This window comes from Felis catus, chromosome B4 (assembly GCF_018350175.1).
Source record: "Felis catus isolate Fca126 chromosome B4, F.catus_Fca126_mat1.0, whole genome shotgun sequence".
NCBI lineage: Eukaryota > Metazoa > Chordata > Mammalia > Carnivora > Felidae > Felis > Felis catus.
Genome location: NC_058374.1, coordinates 122,269,124 through 122,284,493, shown reverse-complemented (window position 1 = coordinate 122,284,493; position 15,370 = coordinate 122,269,124). Strand labels below are relative to the sequence as shown.

The following is a 15,370-nucleotide window of genomic DNA, read 5'->3' as shown; positions in this document are numbered from 1 at the left end:
TTAGGGATGAAAAGATGACGATGGTATCTCTTAAGAGTGCTAGGCATTCAGAAATACAAAAATACAAAATAATTATTTTGTGTGTATATATATATATATATATATATATATATATATTTGGTTTAGGACCTTTAGGAACTTACCATATAACTGGGGAGAGAAAACTGTGTATTTGTAGAATAACCAAGTGTCAAGCTACGTGTTATGGATGATGAGGATAAAAGAAGGTAAGTGGGATCAGTGAGCCTGGAACCAGGGGAAGCATGTTGGAGGGGGTGATACTTCTGCAGGGTCTTTAGAGGGTGAGGAAGTTTTTGTTTATGATTACATGTGTTTCAAGTGCAGGATTTTCACAACATGACACTAAGTCAGGCCCTCTGCTCATGGCTCTCTGCATCTGGAGGCCTTTTGGAATGCAGCCGTCAGCCAGTGGCCCTGTTCCTTTCTCAGAGACAGGACTACCACCCACAGCTCTTCTGATAGCCTTGTTTTTTATTGCCATGGCTCATTGGATCAAAGCCTCTGAGTTTGATGTAAGTTCAGAATAATTCAAGGATTAACTCATCTTTCTGTGCTTGGGGAGCTACACAAGCAACATCTGGTACAGCCTGCAGAGGGATTCTTCACCCAAAGAGTTTCAAATTTCAACATGTGAGCCATCCTGCTGAATAACATCATCGACGGGAAACAGCACTCAGAGCCCTCATCTTGTAACAAGAGCTCTGTGTAACACCCCGTGGTCATGTTTTGCACACAACTATAATAAATGATGCAAATTGTAACAGGTTCTTTATCATCTTGTTTCTTGCAAAAGGACTGAATTCCACATTGATGGGGTTAAAATTCCCTTGTGGATTTTCTCTGGGACCATTCCATAGCCCGTGCTAGCACCATTAATAACATCCTTCCTGTGCGTGGACCAGCCCATAGGCTCACATTTTAATGTTGTCACAGAGAATTTCTTGGCCATTCCTTTTGTCAAATCCCATCTGTCACCTCCCTGTCTTCCCAGGTCCTCTGGAAAATCTGTGGTTAGGACCATTCCTTGCCCCTTGGTAAATCCTGGTTTGGTAAAGCCCTTACTGTATCCCCCCATGGGTTAGTTCCACTACTCTCGGAGTTGTCTTCAAGTCACGATTTTGCCATGTTCTTAAGAGTGACACACTATAGCTTATTTATTTTTGAGGGGGGTAGGGGCAGAGAGAGGGAGTGAGAGAATCCCAAGCAGGCTCTGCACTGTCAGCATAGAGCCTGAAGCAGGGCTCGAACTCAAACTGTGAGATCATGACTTACGCTGAAATCAAGTGTTGGATGCTTAACCAACTGAGCCACGCAGGTACCCCAGGTTACACACTGTAATAACTAACAATTGGGTGTTTTGTGTCAGGAATGTATTATTATAGAGGTACTGTTATCTTTACCCATAACTCACCGGAAAGGAAAAGGAGGCTCAGTGTTTGAGTTGCCCAAGCATAAGATATGAATCCATGTCTGTCTCATTTCCAAGACTGTGTTCTTTTTAAGGGATAAATATAGGGACCCAAGAATATGGTCATGGGAGTGTCACATGGGAATCCCTGCTTCCAAGTTGGGGAGGGAGAAGGGAAGAAGAAAATGCAAAGAATATGTCTCTGAATTCAGAGGAGGAGAATTTTGAGACATAGTAAACTGTGTCTAAAGCCAGGACAGGTTGGGGACTATTGAGACATGAGAAAGGTTATTGGCAAATGTTTTCAAGAAAAGCTGGAGTAGAGTAATGGACCTGGAAGAGGTCAGATAGTGAGTGGAATGGTACAAACTCTGCCAACAAAAGGAAAGAGCCACTAGGCAGATGATAAAGTGAAAGGCTGGTCCCCATCTACTAACCTTGAAACTCTGGGGATGGGGACCAGGAGTTGTTTTAACAAACCCTCCAGGTGATGCTGATGCACACTCAAGTTTGTGACCCACTTCTACTACAGAGTTTCTCAGCCTTGGCTGCACACTGGAATCACCTGGATTCCCTCCGTGTGATTCTAACATGCAGCCAGAGTAGAAAACCACCTCCTCAGTCAAATGGGGAGGAAGGAATGATTCTAGCTGCACTGCAGAGTTCTGGCTATCCCAGGCCCTGTGCTAAGGATGGGCCCAAAGATAAGCCAACAAGCTCCCAGTGCTTTACAGGTCTTGCTCCAATGAATCCTCATGACAAGTCTATGAGGCAGGTACCATCATCCGTCCCATTTTATACATGAACATGTTGAGTTTCCAAGAAGTTACCTGACTTGCCAGGATCTGGCAAGGCTGGAACTTGAAATTAAGCCTCCTTTGACTCCAAAGTACTCATTTTTTAAAAAATTGTGGTAAAATATACATAACACAAAAATCACCACTTTTGGGTTTAAGTAAATAAAAGAAAAACTATAGAGAACAAACTGAGGGTTGATGGAGAGGAGGTGGGTAGAGGGATGGGCTAGATGGGTGATGGGTACTCTGGAGGGCATTTGTTGTGATGAGCACTGGGTATTGTATGTGATGAGTCACTAAATTCTCCTCCCGAAACCAATACTACACTGTATGTTAACTAACTTAAATTTAAGTAAAACTTTGGAAGAAAAAAAAATCACCACTTTCACCATTTGTAGGTATATCATTCAGTGGCATTAAAGTATATTCACAATGTTGTGCAACTATCACCACTATCCATTTCCAGAACTTTTTTATCACTTCAAACAGAAACTCCCTACCCATTAAACAGTAACTCCCTATTCTCCTCTCCCTCCAGGCCTGGTAACCTCTATCCTGCTGTCTCTCTGAATCAAAGTATTTCTTCTAAATCACTGTTTCCAGATGGGCTCAAAGAAGAAATGGAGGTGCTAAAATTGATCATTTTTTCCCTTGAATAAGGGTATCTCTGAGTTAGCTAAGGCTCCCATTTGCAACCTGTGTTTCCCAAACACTGAAAAATCTGTGACTCCCACCAAACGGTATATTGTCTCTTCCTCTCTGTGCCACAGCATAGGCGAATCCCTCCACTCTGTGTCTTTTCTCACCTTGCCTCCATTTAGCAAACTGGCTCCTCCTCCAGGTCTCCCTCCAGGCATGATTATCCCTGGGGATCTGAACCAGGTGCCTCAACTGGTCACACAGACCAGGCTTTGCAAACCGGCGTGCGCTCCAGTCATGTTGGCATTTTGTTAAAATGCAGATTTGGACTTAGTGGGTCTGGGGCAGGGCCCTAAAATTCTGCATTGCTATCAAGCTTCCAGGTGATGTTCATGCTGCTGGTCCCCGAACCGCACTTAGAGCAACGAGATCAAAGAGTGTAGTGCTTCTCCATAGTACGTTTTACAGTAGTATTCCCTTGGCTGTTTCTCCATTCCACTGTAAGTACCTTGAGGCCAGAGCCCGTCTTATTTATTGTCATATTCCGTAGCCTAGCATTGTGCCAACCCAGAGTAACTCTCAATAAATGTCGACAAATGAATAAGTTAATGAGCTCACAGGCTGGAAAAATAAAAAGGAACCAGATCTGTAAAGAACCTCACAGACCATACTAGGGGATTTATGGGGAGCCACTAAAGGATTTCAAGAGGGTTATATATATCATATGTGTATGTGCAATGTGTTATAAAGGACCAAGACTGAGATCAACGAAACAATAGTGAGCTACTGTACTAGTCTAAGCAAATGATTATGAAGGCCTGCACCAAGGTAGTGATGGTGGAAATAGGAGAAAGAGAATTAAAGACCATAGAGATGGGTTGATCAGACATTCCAATTGCTTCAGACAGGTCCAGTTTATTCTAGGTACAATTGTCAGTAGTGTCCCTTTCATTCCCCCAAAATACTCTGGTTTGGCTAAACCATCTGTTCACCCTGTACGTAGGAGATAAACTTATTAGAATACGAGGTCGGGTAGGGAACAGAGTAAGAAGTCTAGGATATGGTTCTCAAGTTTCTGCCCTGGGGGACCCAGTGGATGTTAACACCATTTACTAAGCTAGGCAGCCAGAAGGAGAAGCAGTGGGAGAAGTTTCTTCTTAAAATATAAATAGTTAAGTCACATAGCAAGTCACTGAAAAGTGTTAAGTAAATTGCAGTAATTTACTAGCATGAAAAAATTACAAAGGAGGCATACAAATGGTTGGAGTTTTGGAGAATACCGATCAAAGGGATCGCCAAACTGAGAACGACATTTCTTCCTGAAGCTCTGAATACAGTTAGTCTCAGAGCGATTTGTTAGGAAACCTGCCCTAATCTGCCACTCAGGCCAACTGCAGATGGGAAGTCAAAATGGCCAATTAATTCTGGGTTTTGTTTCTCTGCCTTTGCTTCCCTTCAAGTCACCTATGTGTCTACTCCCAACAGCCAACGATCTTCAGGATGCCCTGGATCACATTTGAGCATGGTCATTTAGAGTCCAGATAATGATGTACGACGCTAAGGCTTAACTAACTGAGTCAGAGCAACACATCTCCTGAACACGAAAATGTTCTCTCTCATTTATAGGCCACGTGACCCACGATCCTTACTAACCTCTGTCCACACTTGCCAACACCTCAGCTTTTTCCCCTCTCCCCCAACATGTCAACAACCAGGTAATTATTTAATAAAACTCAGAACATACCTTTTCTTCTTCTCTTGGCCAGAGAAACCCGGGATTTTCCCAGTTTCAACTTCAAGGTGGCTCTTAAGGGTTCCAAGTGCAGTCAAGCGGAAGAGTAAATTCACCCTCGAGAGCCTTTTGAGGGAACTTTCAAACAAAACTGTGACTTTTCAAGTATTAAGAGGAAATGACAGACTGAACTAAGCTCAGGATTCATTTTAGTACACGTGTTAAAGGTTATGTTAGCAGCTGTCAAATTGCTGGCCAGCTCTAAATACATCACTCTTCACCTTAAATCAGATGTCTTGGGTGGTACCAGGAACCTGCTCCTCTGGGCCGACCCTGAGCAAAAGGATCACTCACGAAGGTGAAGTCTGTCTTCCAGGCATTCTTATCACTGGTGCCAATATCATTCTGATGGGCAAGAGACCTGGAACCCAGGACCCCAAGTCCTGAGACCGTTACGGTTTCCTGCTGCTGTTAGAGACCCAGAGAACTCTGACGCTGTGGGAGAAGCTGTGCATGTGGTGGGGGGTGGGGGAACTCTGTACTTTCCACCCAGGTTTCCTGTGAACCTAAACCACTTTAAAAAGTAAAACGTGTAAATATTTTAAATGGCATAAAAGGGGGTTGCTTGGGTGGCTCAGCTGGTTAAGCATCTGACTCTTAGTTTCAGCTCAGAACATGATCTCACGGTTCATAGGATCCAGCTCCATGTTGGGTTCCACTCTGATAGCACGGAGCCTGCTTGGGATTTTGTCTCTCTCCCTCTATCTCTCTTTCACTCTCTCTCTCTCCCTGCCCCTTCTCCACCCACACGCGCTCTCTCTGTCTCTCTCTCCATCTCTCTCTCAAAATAAATAAACATTTAAAAAATAGCATAAAAGGTACATTGAGGAAAAATTAAAACCTATTATTTCTAAATAAGTTTTTTTCAGTTTCTCAAAGCTGGAGTTTCCTCTCTCTCTTTGTGGCTCCTGCATTGCTGTATCCCCCACCCACTTGGGCCATTCCGCAATGACCACCAAGCCAAGGGGTCAGGGAGGGCCAAAGGATCTGTGAATTCTCCCTGGTGTTCGGTCATGAGTCTGTCTGCCAGAAAGGGGAAAAAGGATATTGTGATTGATGACTGAGGTCTAAAAAAGCAAAGTATTCTCAGAAGAAAGTGTAAGTGAATAGTAGCCCTTCAAAGAGTTGCCAGAAAGTGGGTAGAAGAAGCACAAGATTAGAAGAGGCAATGACAAAAGTGCAAGATCACAGTGAAAACCCCAAGTGAGATGGAGACACTTTTGACCATGAAAACGAGAAGAGGTGGAGCCTTTGGGGAGGAGAGAGAAGAGAGTCCTGCCGTCCACAGAGAGGGGAGCAAACAGCCTTGCCCTCCCTGCCTTAGGTGCTTAAATAAAACGGGGGAACAAAGAGGGAGAGTGTTTGTAGAAGAACAGTGACACGGTCAGCCTGCCTCTGTCCCACACCATCTACCCCAGAATCCACATCTGTGCCTGTCGATGAATGACTGACTCACCCCTGCAAAGGTGAACTTACAATCAGGATCCTCAGTTTAGAAGGAAGGGTGAAATAGTTGGAAAGATTTCCCAACAAAAAAAAAATGATCAAGTAAAAAGGTTCTAAAGGCAAGATGACTATATTTGCCAAATTACAAACCCAGTTGCCATTTGTCCCAGCATTCCCGCTTATGGGAATTTCTCCCACAGATTTCCTCGCACGTGCATGAAATGATGTATGTACAAGGTCATGCAGGAGTCTGGGAACCACACGATAGCTCATCAAACAGGGGACTTGTTAAATAAATGATGGCACAGCCACACAATGGAATGCAATGCAGGTGTAACACAGAACCAACTAAAAAAATAAGGAAGCTCTCTGTATTGATAAGGAAGCATCTCCAAGACCCATTGCTTAGTCAAAAAAAGGAAGGCTCAAAGCTGTCGGTACAGTATGCTACGTTGGTGGCAGAAGTTAAAAGGGAAACATTTTAAAAAGTGTTTCCGCTTGTATTTTCATAAAAAGTGGCTATCTGCAAAAAGAGAGGTGTATGGAGTAAGTGTGGATAAAGGAAGAGTACAAAGGCTTTTCACAGAATACCTTTTTATTTTGTTTTGATTTTTGAATCCCCTGAATACTATTACTGATTCAAAAATTTTTAAATAACAAATGGTTCAGGAAGTAAGGGCTGGGAATGGGAGCAGCTGAATCCCCACCTATCTAGAAATTATCTTTCCACCCCAGGATGGTAAGGCCTATCAGTCAGGGCTCTTACAGGGCTACGCATCAGAAATCCTTATCAAGTTTATCGAAGTTCAAAAGACTCTGTCAACTCTTGTAACCCAAGAGTTCAGAGGCAGAGCTGGCTTCGGGGACAGTGGGGCACAGAGCACTCCTCACTGCCGAGGGACTAACTGTGGGCTTACTACGTGTCTGATGGCACCCTGGCTCAATTCTCAGAGCAGATGGTTGGTACCTCGTTCAGCATTTTCTGGGCATCGATTTTGGAAGTCACCGCCACCCCCCAGTATGGGTCTGGCATCCTGCTGCCCTTCGCTTTAGAAGATGAGTCTCCTGGGGGTGACCAAGGAGAGCCAGAAGCTTCTCCTCCAGGGCTTGAGGCTGTGGTTGCTCTCTTATGCAACAGACAGGACGCAAATGCATGACATTCCGGCCTTGAGAATGCCGGGCGTTCAGAGCCAGACCAAGAATATGTGTGTGGGGAGACGGCTGGGCTTACTGACTTGCCAGAATCAGGGAGTGGGAGAGAATGGGATGCCACTTATCTCCCTCCCGCTCCCCCTTCCTCATTCCAGGGCCCAAACACCACACCAGCATGTCTCCAACTGAGCGAAAGAATGAGAACATGGGACAATGCCACATGCAAGGGATGTTAGGAAACCCAAACACGGCACAACACTGATGTACTTAATTTGGTTTGTGAAATGCAATTTCTGTGGAATCCTCCGTTAGTGTTTAAAAAAAAAAGGAAGAAAGAAAGAAAAAGACCCACTTGATTAGAAATCAGGAAAACAAGGGTCCCAGACCGGGATCTGTTGCCATCCCACAGTAGAACCTCTTGCATATCACAGAGCTTCTCTTTGCCTTAGTTTCCTCTTCTGAGAAATGTGATAACTGACTGCCTGACCAGACACATGGGGGTGAAATAAAAACACAAAAAGCTTGAAAATATATAACTTTGAAGTTAACTGAAGGCCTGTTTGTTACCTAAGTGGCTGATGTTTACTTTTTTTTTTAACCTGAAAAGGTTGTCAGCGAGTATAATTTGCTTTACTTGGAAACAAGTTGTCGTGTGGTACCACCCAAGACATCTGGTGTGGGGGTTTGGGGGAAAGCTTTAATTCCATGACGGAATCTACTGCTTTGTGTCTGTCCCAGATCCATTTCCCGTTCCTTTCTTCTGAAAAACAACTTTCACCCACCATCAGCTCAGCATCTCAGACAGAGTTGACCTGTCCGGAGGTGGACAGGTGACACAAGGCTGACTAATCAGAGCATCATACTTCCCTGAGCTGGGCATGGGCATGTGACCCAAGCCAGCCAGTCAGAGATAATGAGCTTTAACTCCCAGGCTTTTGATGGAACTATTGAGAAGTCTTCTCTTTCTGCTGGACAGGTTGTAGGCCTGGAGCTTCTAGAAGCCATCTCACTTCCACCGGGGGAAAACCTGCCTGAGAATGATGTCAATAGAGAGAAAAAGCAGAGCTGCAAGAGGGAGAGAAGAAATGGAGTTCTGGTGCCACTTTCAGACCAGCCATCCCTAAAGCCAGCTGTACCCGTGGACTTCTCAGTCACTTGAGTCAACAGATGCCCCTTTCTTCCTCAACAAATTTGAGTTGGATTTCTGGCACCATCAACTCTAAGAGTCCAGACTGATATGAACTTCTGATACTAATGTTTGAGTCTCTACAAAGATGAACCACTGTGCCCACATGCAAAGATGTAAGAATTAAGAAAACATAGAGTTTAAATTCTACCTCTATAGAGTCCAAGTGGAGCTAGAATTGTTCCCTGGATATACACACTTCATGGTAGTACCTAGTCAACATGTTATAATTGAACAGAAACACAAATTACTAAAATAAAGAAATATTTCATTTTATTCTACTCTTTTAGCCAAGAGGGCCAAGGAAATGCAAAGTCATGGAAATTAGAAATAATACCATAAATGTGGATGAGACCAGCTTTAGGGGTTTCAGGGAACCAGCAGAATGTGATTGTCTGGAGTGATTTTTGGCATTCTCAGTTTGGCAAGCCAGGTGTACCGTTTTGTCTATCCCATGTAACAATTTTGGTGGTAACTGTCCAGGTTGAAGAGAGTTGGCACAGGGTCGTGAAGCCCAAACAACTGAAATGTTTACAGTACACAAAGCAAAACAGTCAACATTACTGAGTGATACAGACCATTTGTTTATCACTTAACTAGTAAACCAGTGTAAATCTCACTATGCAGCACTACAAATACCCCTAGTCATTCCTTCACTTGTTCACTCATTCATTCATGCATTCATGAGTATTTATTGAGCACCTGCTGTGTACCAGGAGGCATCCTGGTAAACGCCTGATTTACAAAGATAAAGATCAAGGCACATACTCTGCCAATCTATCTCATGGAGAGATACGGACATGAAGAATAATAATGCATCATGAGAAGTGCAGATAAGAAAAGTCTATTCAAAGTGAGTCCCAGCTGAGGACTCATTCTCCTCCAGGTTTCACGGCACAGGAATGTGACATTTTCCCCCCATCTTCAAGATAATGAATGCTTGCCAGAGCTTCAGTCAGTCTTTCAGTTCCAGTGTTACTATGGGGACCCACAGCATCACGACAAGTTGTAACAGACTCAGACATGGTTATCAGGTTCTCACTGCTGAATACAGGCAACACAGTTTGTTGTTGCTGAGGTGGCCGACTGCTTCATTCACTCGGTAAATATTTATTGAAGAGCCATGATGTGTTCACCGCTCCTGGATTCCCTCCCAGGCTGTCCAAGTTCTGGCCCTGGCAAATGAACTCAAGGTCTGGACCCACTTGGCCAGATGGAGGTTTGTGGTCTGGAGGGTCTTTGAAGGAAGGCCTTCTCTTCAGTTTTCAAACCTAAGCCTTAACATGTCAAGGCCCGCTTCTTGTTCTGGAATGATTTGCTTTTCATTTGTCATTTGTGATCTGGGTGAGACGGTGGAGTGTGTAGGTTGTGTAGGTCTTAACAAAGGACCAGGTTCACATTTCGTGAGGTATGCAAACATCCAGCTACAGGCATAAAAAGAAGGATCAAATAAACTGCACCCTCTACCTTCTCCCCTCTCCTCTCTCAGACCTACATGCTCTTCCACAGGTTTACTGCCATGAAATAAATTCGAGATGTGAGTTTCAGCTTCTGAGTCAGACTATATATCAATTTATGCCAGTTACAACAAAGGGTACCTTTACAAATGGTCTTTTTAATGCTTGTCACAGCTTGGCTTTTGTGGAGGGTTCGTATTAACCAGAGGTCTTCCCACAATCCATCTCTTCCACAAACGGTCCCTGAGATACCTTCCATCCTTGCTCATCCAGCAAGGACAATGATCCAGAATCCATCGAGGCTTTCTTGTCAGGTGCTTGTTTCCATTTTCTGGTTGTTCTAAGGTTTTTCTAATCTGCCTTGCTGAATTCATCCCACCTGGAATTAGGCCCACTATGGCATGCCAGTCAGCAGCAAGGGTAAACACTGTGGCTCTGTGGGCAGGGAGGCCCATGGGGGGCGGAATTTAAAACCTGAGGTCTTCTGTGTTCACTTAGAGTTAATGTGCATAGAGATAGTAAGGCCTTTCAGCAGAAGCATTTTGCTTAGTTCACATAAAAATCAGAGTATCCTTGATAGTGTTAATTTGTTAACTAAATCATTGCGATCATTATAAATCAAATTTTGTAAGTGTTCTCGTGATACAAAATTAGACAGTTCATGCTCTAAAAATAAAGATTTTAAATGAATATGCCCTGATTTTACTTCTTAGTGAATTCCTTATTTAGTGTATTCGCACCAATCACACACAAAGAAAACAAAACAGAATCTGTGCAAAAACAAGAGCTGTCCATTTTCTGTAACACCTTATCTTCTCTGTAATGAATTTGTTAATACAAAAAAGTGTCTACTTAGAAAATTATAAAAACATTGCTACGATGTCACAAATGCTCTACACTCGCTATGAAAACATACCTTTGGAAATAGTACAACTATTGGGAATTCTTAATGAAATTCACGTCCCGGATGTACTGCAGATGCGTTCCACACAGGGCAGCATTAAGATCCTCCTCTGTACCACTTCCAGAAATTGCCTGCGACTTTCACTGAGTGACATATAATTCTTCTTTCTTCAAATATCATCATTGATTTCTGTGGATATCCTTAGGGTGACACTCTATTAAAGACAGAAGAAAAAGGTTTCAAAGGAGGTACATTGGTGCCAGCTATGGACTCCCAAAAGCTTTGCCCCACCCCTTCAGAGATGACCTCACTATGGTTTCTGCAGAGTTCGAGTTGGGTCTTAAAGAGTTTTCTTGGCTTTCTTCTATATCCTTTCAGCTAAGAATTCACTTGTTTCAAAATGTAAGATCTTCCTTGTTGTCAAACCTGATAAGGTCCTACCTTCTCTCTATCTTGGGAACATTTTCCACAACAAATTTTTGTTTATTAAATGGACATATTTCCTATTATTCGGAACTAGTAAATGAGGCCTTCAAAAAGCTCATAACCAAGATATCTGACTATAGGCATCTAGTGGCAGAGGACATATGAGAATTTCATTGTTGGGAGAGCTGTTAAAGATGCTTCCCTTAATATTTACATGTTTTTCAAACACATAAGGGTAAAAAGACAGATAGTGCTTTCTTAATTTTTTTAATTTTTAAATTTTTATTTTTTTAGTGTAAGAAATGTTCTATGGATTTCTCCTAATCCTAATTGTCAGCAATTTATAACATTTGAATTGGTAAATACCTACCTGGAAATCATGGATGAATGTTAGGAAGTAGAAAATAAAACCAAAGGCCACTGTCCATTCACAGATTGCACTCACTACGTGATATATATAATCCTAATAGCAACAATAAAGAAACAGAATTTAGCCTAAATACCTTCACCATACTGTATGTATTGAAATACAACGCTGGTCAGACCAAATGAAAACCTTGTCTGATGAGCATAAATCAACCCCTTGAGAAAAGGCAGTGAAAGGCCAGGGAGATGAACACCTGTCCAATGAGGGCACCTGCCCAATGCGAATGTGAATGCAATTATCCCAAAAGTTCTTGGGGCTCTCGGACACTCTGGTTTTACAACCTAGTCTGTACACTTCAAAAGGCAGAATAAGGGCCACAAAATGGCTGAGAAACATACTTGGACTCAAGGGAAGAAAGAACTTTCCATTCAAGGCATGACTTGCTCTCCCACTGCTAAGGAATCCCAAAGTTCAAAGGCATGCCTAAAAACATCTATCTAGTCAGCCTTTGGGCCCTTGTTAAAACAGAATGAGCTCTCACACCTGGAGGAGACTGGCTGTCACCACTTGGTGTTACATTTCCTGTTACTATACAAAATGTCCATTTAGAACCTAATTCTGCTTAACACTGTAAGGTAAACAGCCACAAAGCACAGGCTAATGAGACATCTACACGTTAACTATCTTATTGGGGGCAGGGATGAAAGAATGGAAGGCTTTAATTGGGGGTTTCTCCTATGTGGGCCAGAGAATTAATAAAAATAAATGGAACTGATGATTGCAAAAAGAGAGGGAGGACTGAGAGCCCACTCCTCATCGGCTCAATTCCGTTTTCCTCAAATAGGAAACTGTGAGTCCAGTGTTGCTTTGAGAGATTCAGAAAAAAGCCTGTGTTTGTGTGTTTGTGTATGTGATCTCTCCTGATTTTTAAATGCGGTAAATTACTTTAAAAGCATTTTTAGGGGCACCTGGGTGGCTCAGTCCGTCAAGCGTCTGACTTCGGCTCAGGTCATGATCTCACGATTTGGGAGTTCTAGCTCCATGTCAGGCTCTGTGCTGACAGTGCTTCAGAGCCTGCTTGGGATTCTCTCTCTCTTACTCTCTCTGACCCTCCTCTGTCCCCCACCACCAACTCTCAAAATAAATAAACTGGTTTTTTTTTTTTTAATGAGACAATGATATTATAAGGGTGCCTGGGTGGCTCAGTTGGTTAAGCATCCAGTTTTAGCTCAGGTCATAATACTGAAGCTTACAAATTCGAGCCCCACATCGGGCTCTGTGCTGACAGCTCAGAGCCTGGAGCCTGCTTCAGATTCTGTCTCCCTCTCTCTCTGCCCCTCCCCCACACAGGCTCCATCTGTCTCTCAAAAATAAGTAAGCAATAAGTATTAAAAAGAAATTTTTAAAAAATAATAAAATAAAATGAGACAATGATATTATAATTCTTACACTCCCTCCCAAGTAAGTCAATGCACAGGAATGTGCTATAAAGTTCCCAAGCATTCCACAGAAGTCTAGGGAAGTACCTAACTGATTATTCCATTCAGTGAATTAATGCAAAGGGTTTTGTGTGCATTCCTTGATATTGGGAACAGAAAGCAACACAAGCATAGCATGGTAATTTATGGAGTGAACAAAAATGTGGTACTTTTCATATTTTTAAGATAGAAGACAAAATAAAAAGCAATTTTCAACTGCCTGGGGGATATATATACTCTGATGAATCCTTCCCAGCAGCTGGTTTGTTTGATTTGTGGTGAAATGCCTCCCCCCAGTGGCTGAATGGTAAAAATACACCGGAAGCTGCTTGGCTGTGAGGTCTGGCTTTCAGAAGGGACTTTCTTAAAACTTGTGTCTGGATCATTATTTTCCTCCCCATCTTCAGTCTCTCTGTTGTCTCTTGCAGGCTTCCTCACATGCCCCAGTCCTCTGTTGTGGAAAATCCACTGATCCCACTGGCCCTCTAGCCACCATCTTATTTCTCCCTTTCCTCACACCTCCAAACACTAGACTGATGAATGAATGAACCATCCCTCTCACCATTTCTTTAACCTCCTGCAATCGGCTTCTGATACCAACATTTTACTGAAACTGCCTTTTGAAAAACATCGGTAACTTCCCTGGTCCTTAAAAACCAAACTGCCATTCTCCCACTAACTCTCCTCTCCTGGGCATCATGCATTTCCTATGTGGCATCTAGATGAGCCACCACTATGAGTAGCCAATGGCATGAGTCCATCTCAACTCCAAACCTTCAATTCCAGGTGTTCTGACATTTGGGCTGGAAATTACCAGTCCCTCTACCCTGTGCCCTGATGGTTCCCAGTTGCCCCCCCACCCCAGTCTAGTCCCTCACAATAACTGGACATTTCTCTTTAATGTTTCACTACAGCCTCAGATTCAACAATTCTAAAACCAAACCACCCAGTCCCCACCTGCCCCCGGCCATGGAATCATTTATTCCTGTTCAGGACCCTACTTCTCTCTGTTTATGGGGACAGATTCTTTGCTTTCCCCAAGATAACACTTGGAAGTCTTCTTTGATTCATGTCCTTCTATTCTCATTTGTCACTTGCCAGTACCCATTAAATATTTCCCCATATTACTTCCACCCTAGGCTTATTTTTTTATTTCCTTTTTTTTTTCTTAGTTTATTTATTTATTTTGAGAGAGAGAGGGAGAGAGAGAGAGAGTGTGTGTGTGTGTGTGTGCGTGCACGCGCGCACATGAGCAGGAGAGGGGCGGAGAGAGAGGAAAAGAGAATCCCAAGCAGACTCCAGAGCTGTCAGCATAGAGCCCTACGCAGGGCTTGATCTCAAAACTGTCAGCTGAAATCAAGAGTCAGATGCTTAACCAATTGAGTGAGCCACCCAGATGCCCGTTTTTTCATTCCATTTTTAAAAGTTTTAAATTTTCATTTCTGTATGGTTAATATATAGTGTTATATTAATCTCAGGTGTACAATATAATAGTTCAACATTTCCATATATTATTCAGTGTTCATCATGATTAGTGTACTCTTAATCCCCTTCACCTATTTCATCCATTCCTCTACCCACCTCCCCTCTGCTAATCATCTGTTTATCCTCTATAGTTAAAAGTCTGTTTCTTGGTTTGTCTCTCTCTCTCTTTTTCCCTTTGCTCATTTGTTTTTTAAATGCCACATATGAGGGAAATCATATGGTATTTGTCTTTCTCTGACTTATTTCACTTAGTATATACTCTCTGGCTCCATCCATGTTGTTGTAAATAGCAAGATTTCATTCTTTTCATGGCTGAGTGTTTCATTGTGTATATATTCCACATCTTCTTTATCCATTTATTTATCAATGAGTATTTGGACCACTTCCATAATTTAGCTATTGTAAATAATGTAGTAAACATAGGGGTGCATCTATCCTTTTGAATTAGAATTTTTGTATTTTTTGGGTAAATACCCAGTAGCATGATTACTTGATCATATGGTACTTCTATTTTTAACTTTTTGAGGAACCTCCATCCTGCTTTCCACAATGGCTGCACCAGTTTGCATTCCCACCAACAGTGCATGAGGGTCCCTTTCTTTTCACATCCTCCTTAACATTTGTTTCGTGTGTTTTTTATTTTAGCCATTCTGACAGGTGTCAGAACGAGGTGACATCTCATTGTGGTTTTGATTTTCATTTCCCTGACAATGAGTGCTGCTGAGTCCCCTAGGCGAATCTTGATTTGAAGCCTAGAGAACTGCCTTCTTCCTGCCACCTTAACTCCGGGCTCTCTCCTCATCCGTTCATCC

The 15,370-nt window shown here is 42.7% G+C and overlaps 1 protein-coding gene across 7 annotated transcripts in view; it reads right to left on the bottom strand.

Annotated features, from left to right (window-relative positions):
* DRAM1 (DNA damage regulated autophagy modulator 1) overlaps nucleotides 1-15,370 on the bottom strand; it is a 68,833-nt gene that overhangs the window by 18,346 nt on the left and 35,117 nt on the right. For 2 of the 7 annotated variants that reach the window (XR_006601013.1, XR_006601014.1), the window contains exons 6-7: nucleotides 11,599-11,691; nucleotides 10,815-11,016 (exon numbers count right to left, since the gene is read on the bottom strand). Coding sequence is in view for 3 of the 7 variants with exons in the window: in XM_023257373.2 (XP_023113141.1) it covers nucleotides 10,972-11,016; nucleotides 11,599-11,691 (138 nt within the window). In the remaining 4 variants the exon portion in view is untranslated. Of the gene's footprint in view, nucleotides 1-8,692; nucleotides 11,017-11,598; nucleotides 11,692-15,370 lie in introns of those variants that run through there. The other 5 variants (XM_023257373.2, XM_045062241.1, XM_045062240.1 and 2 more) reach the window with 3 other exon arrangements.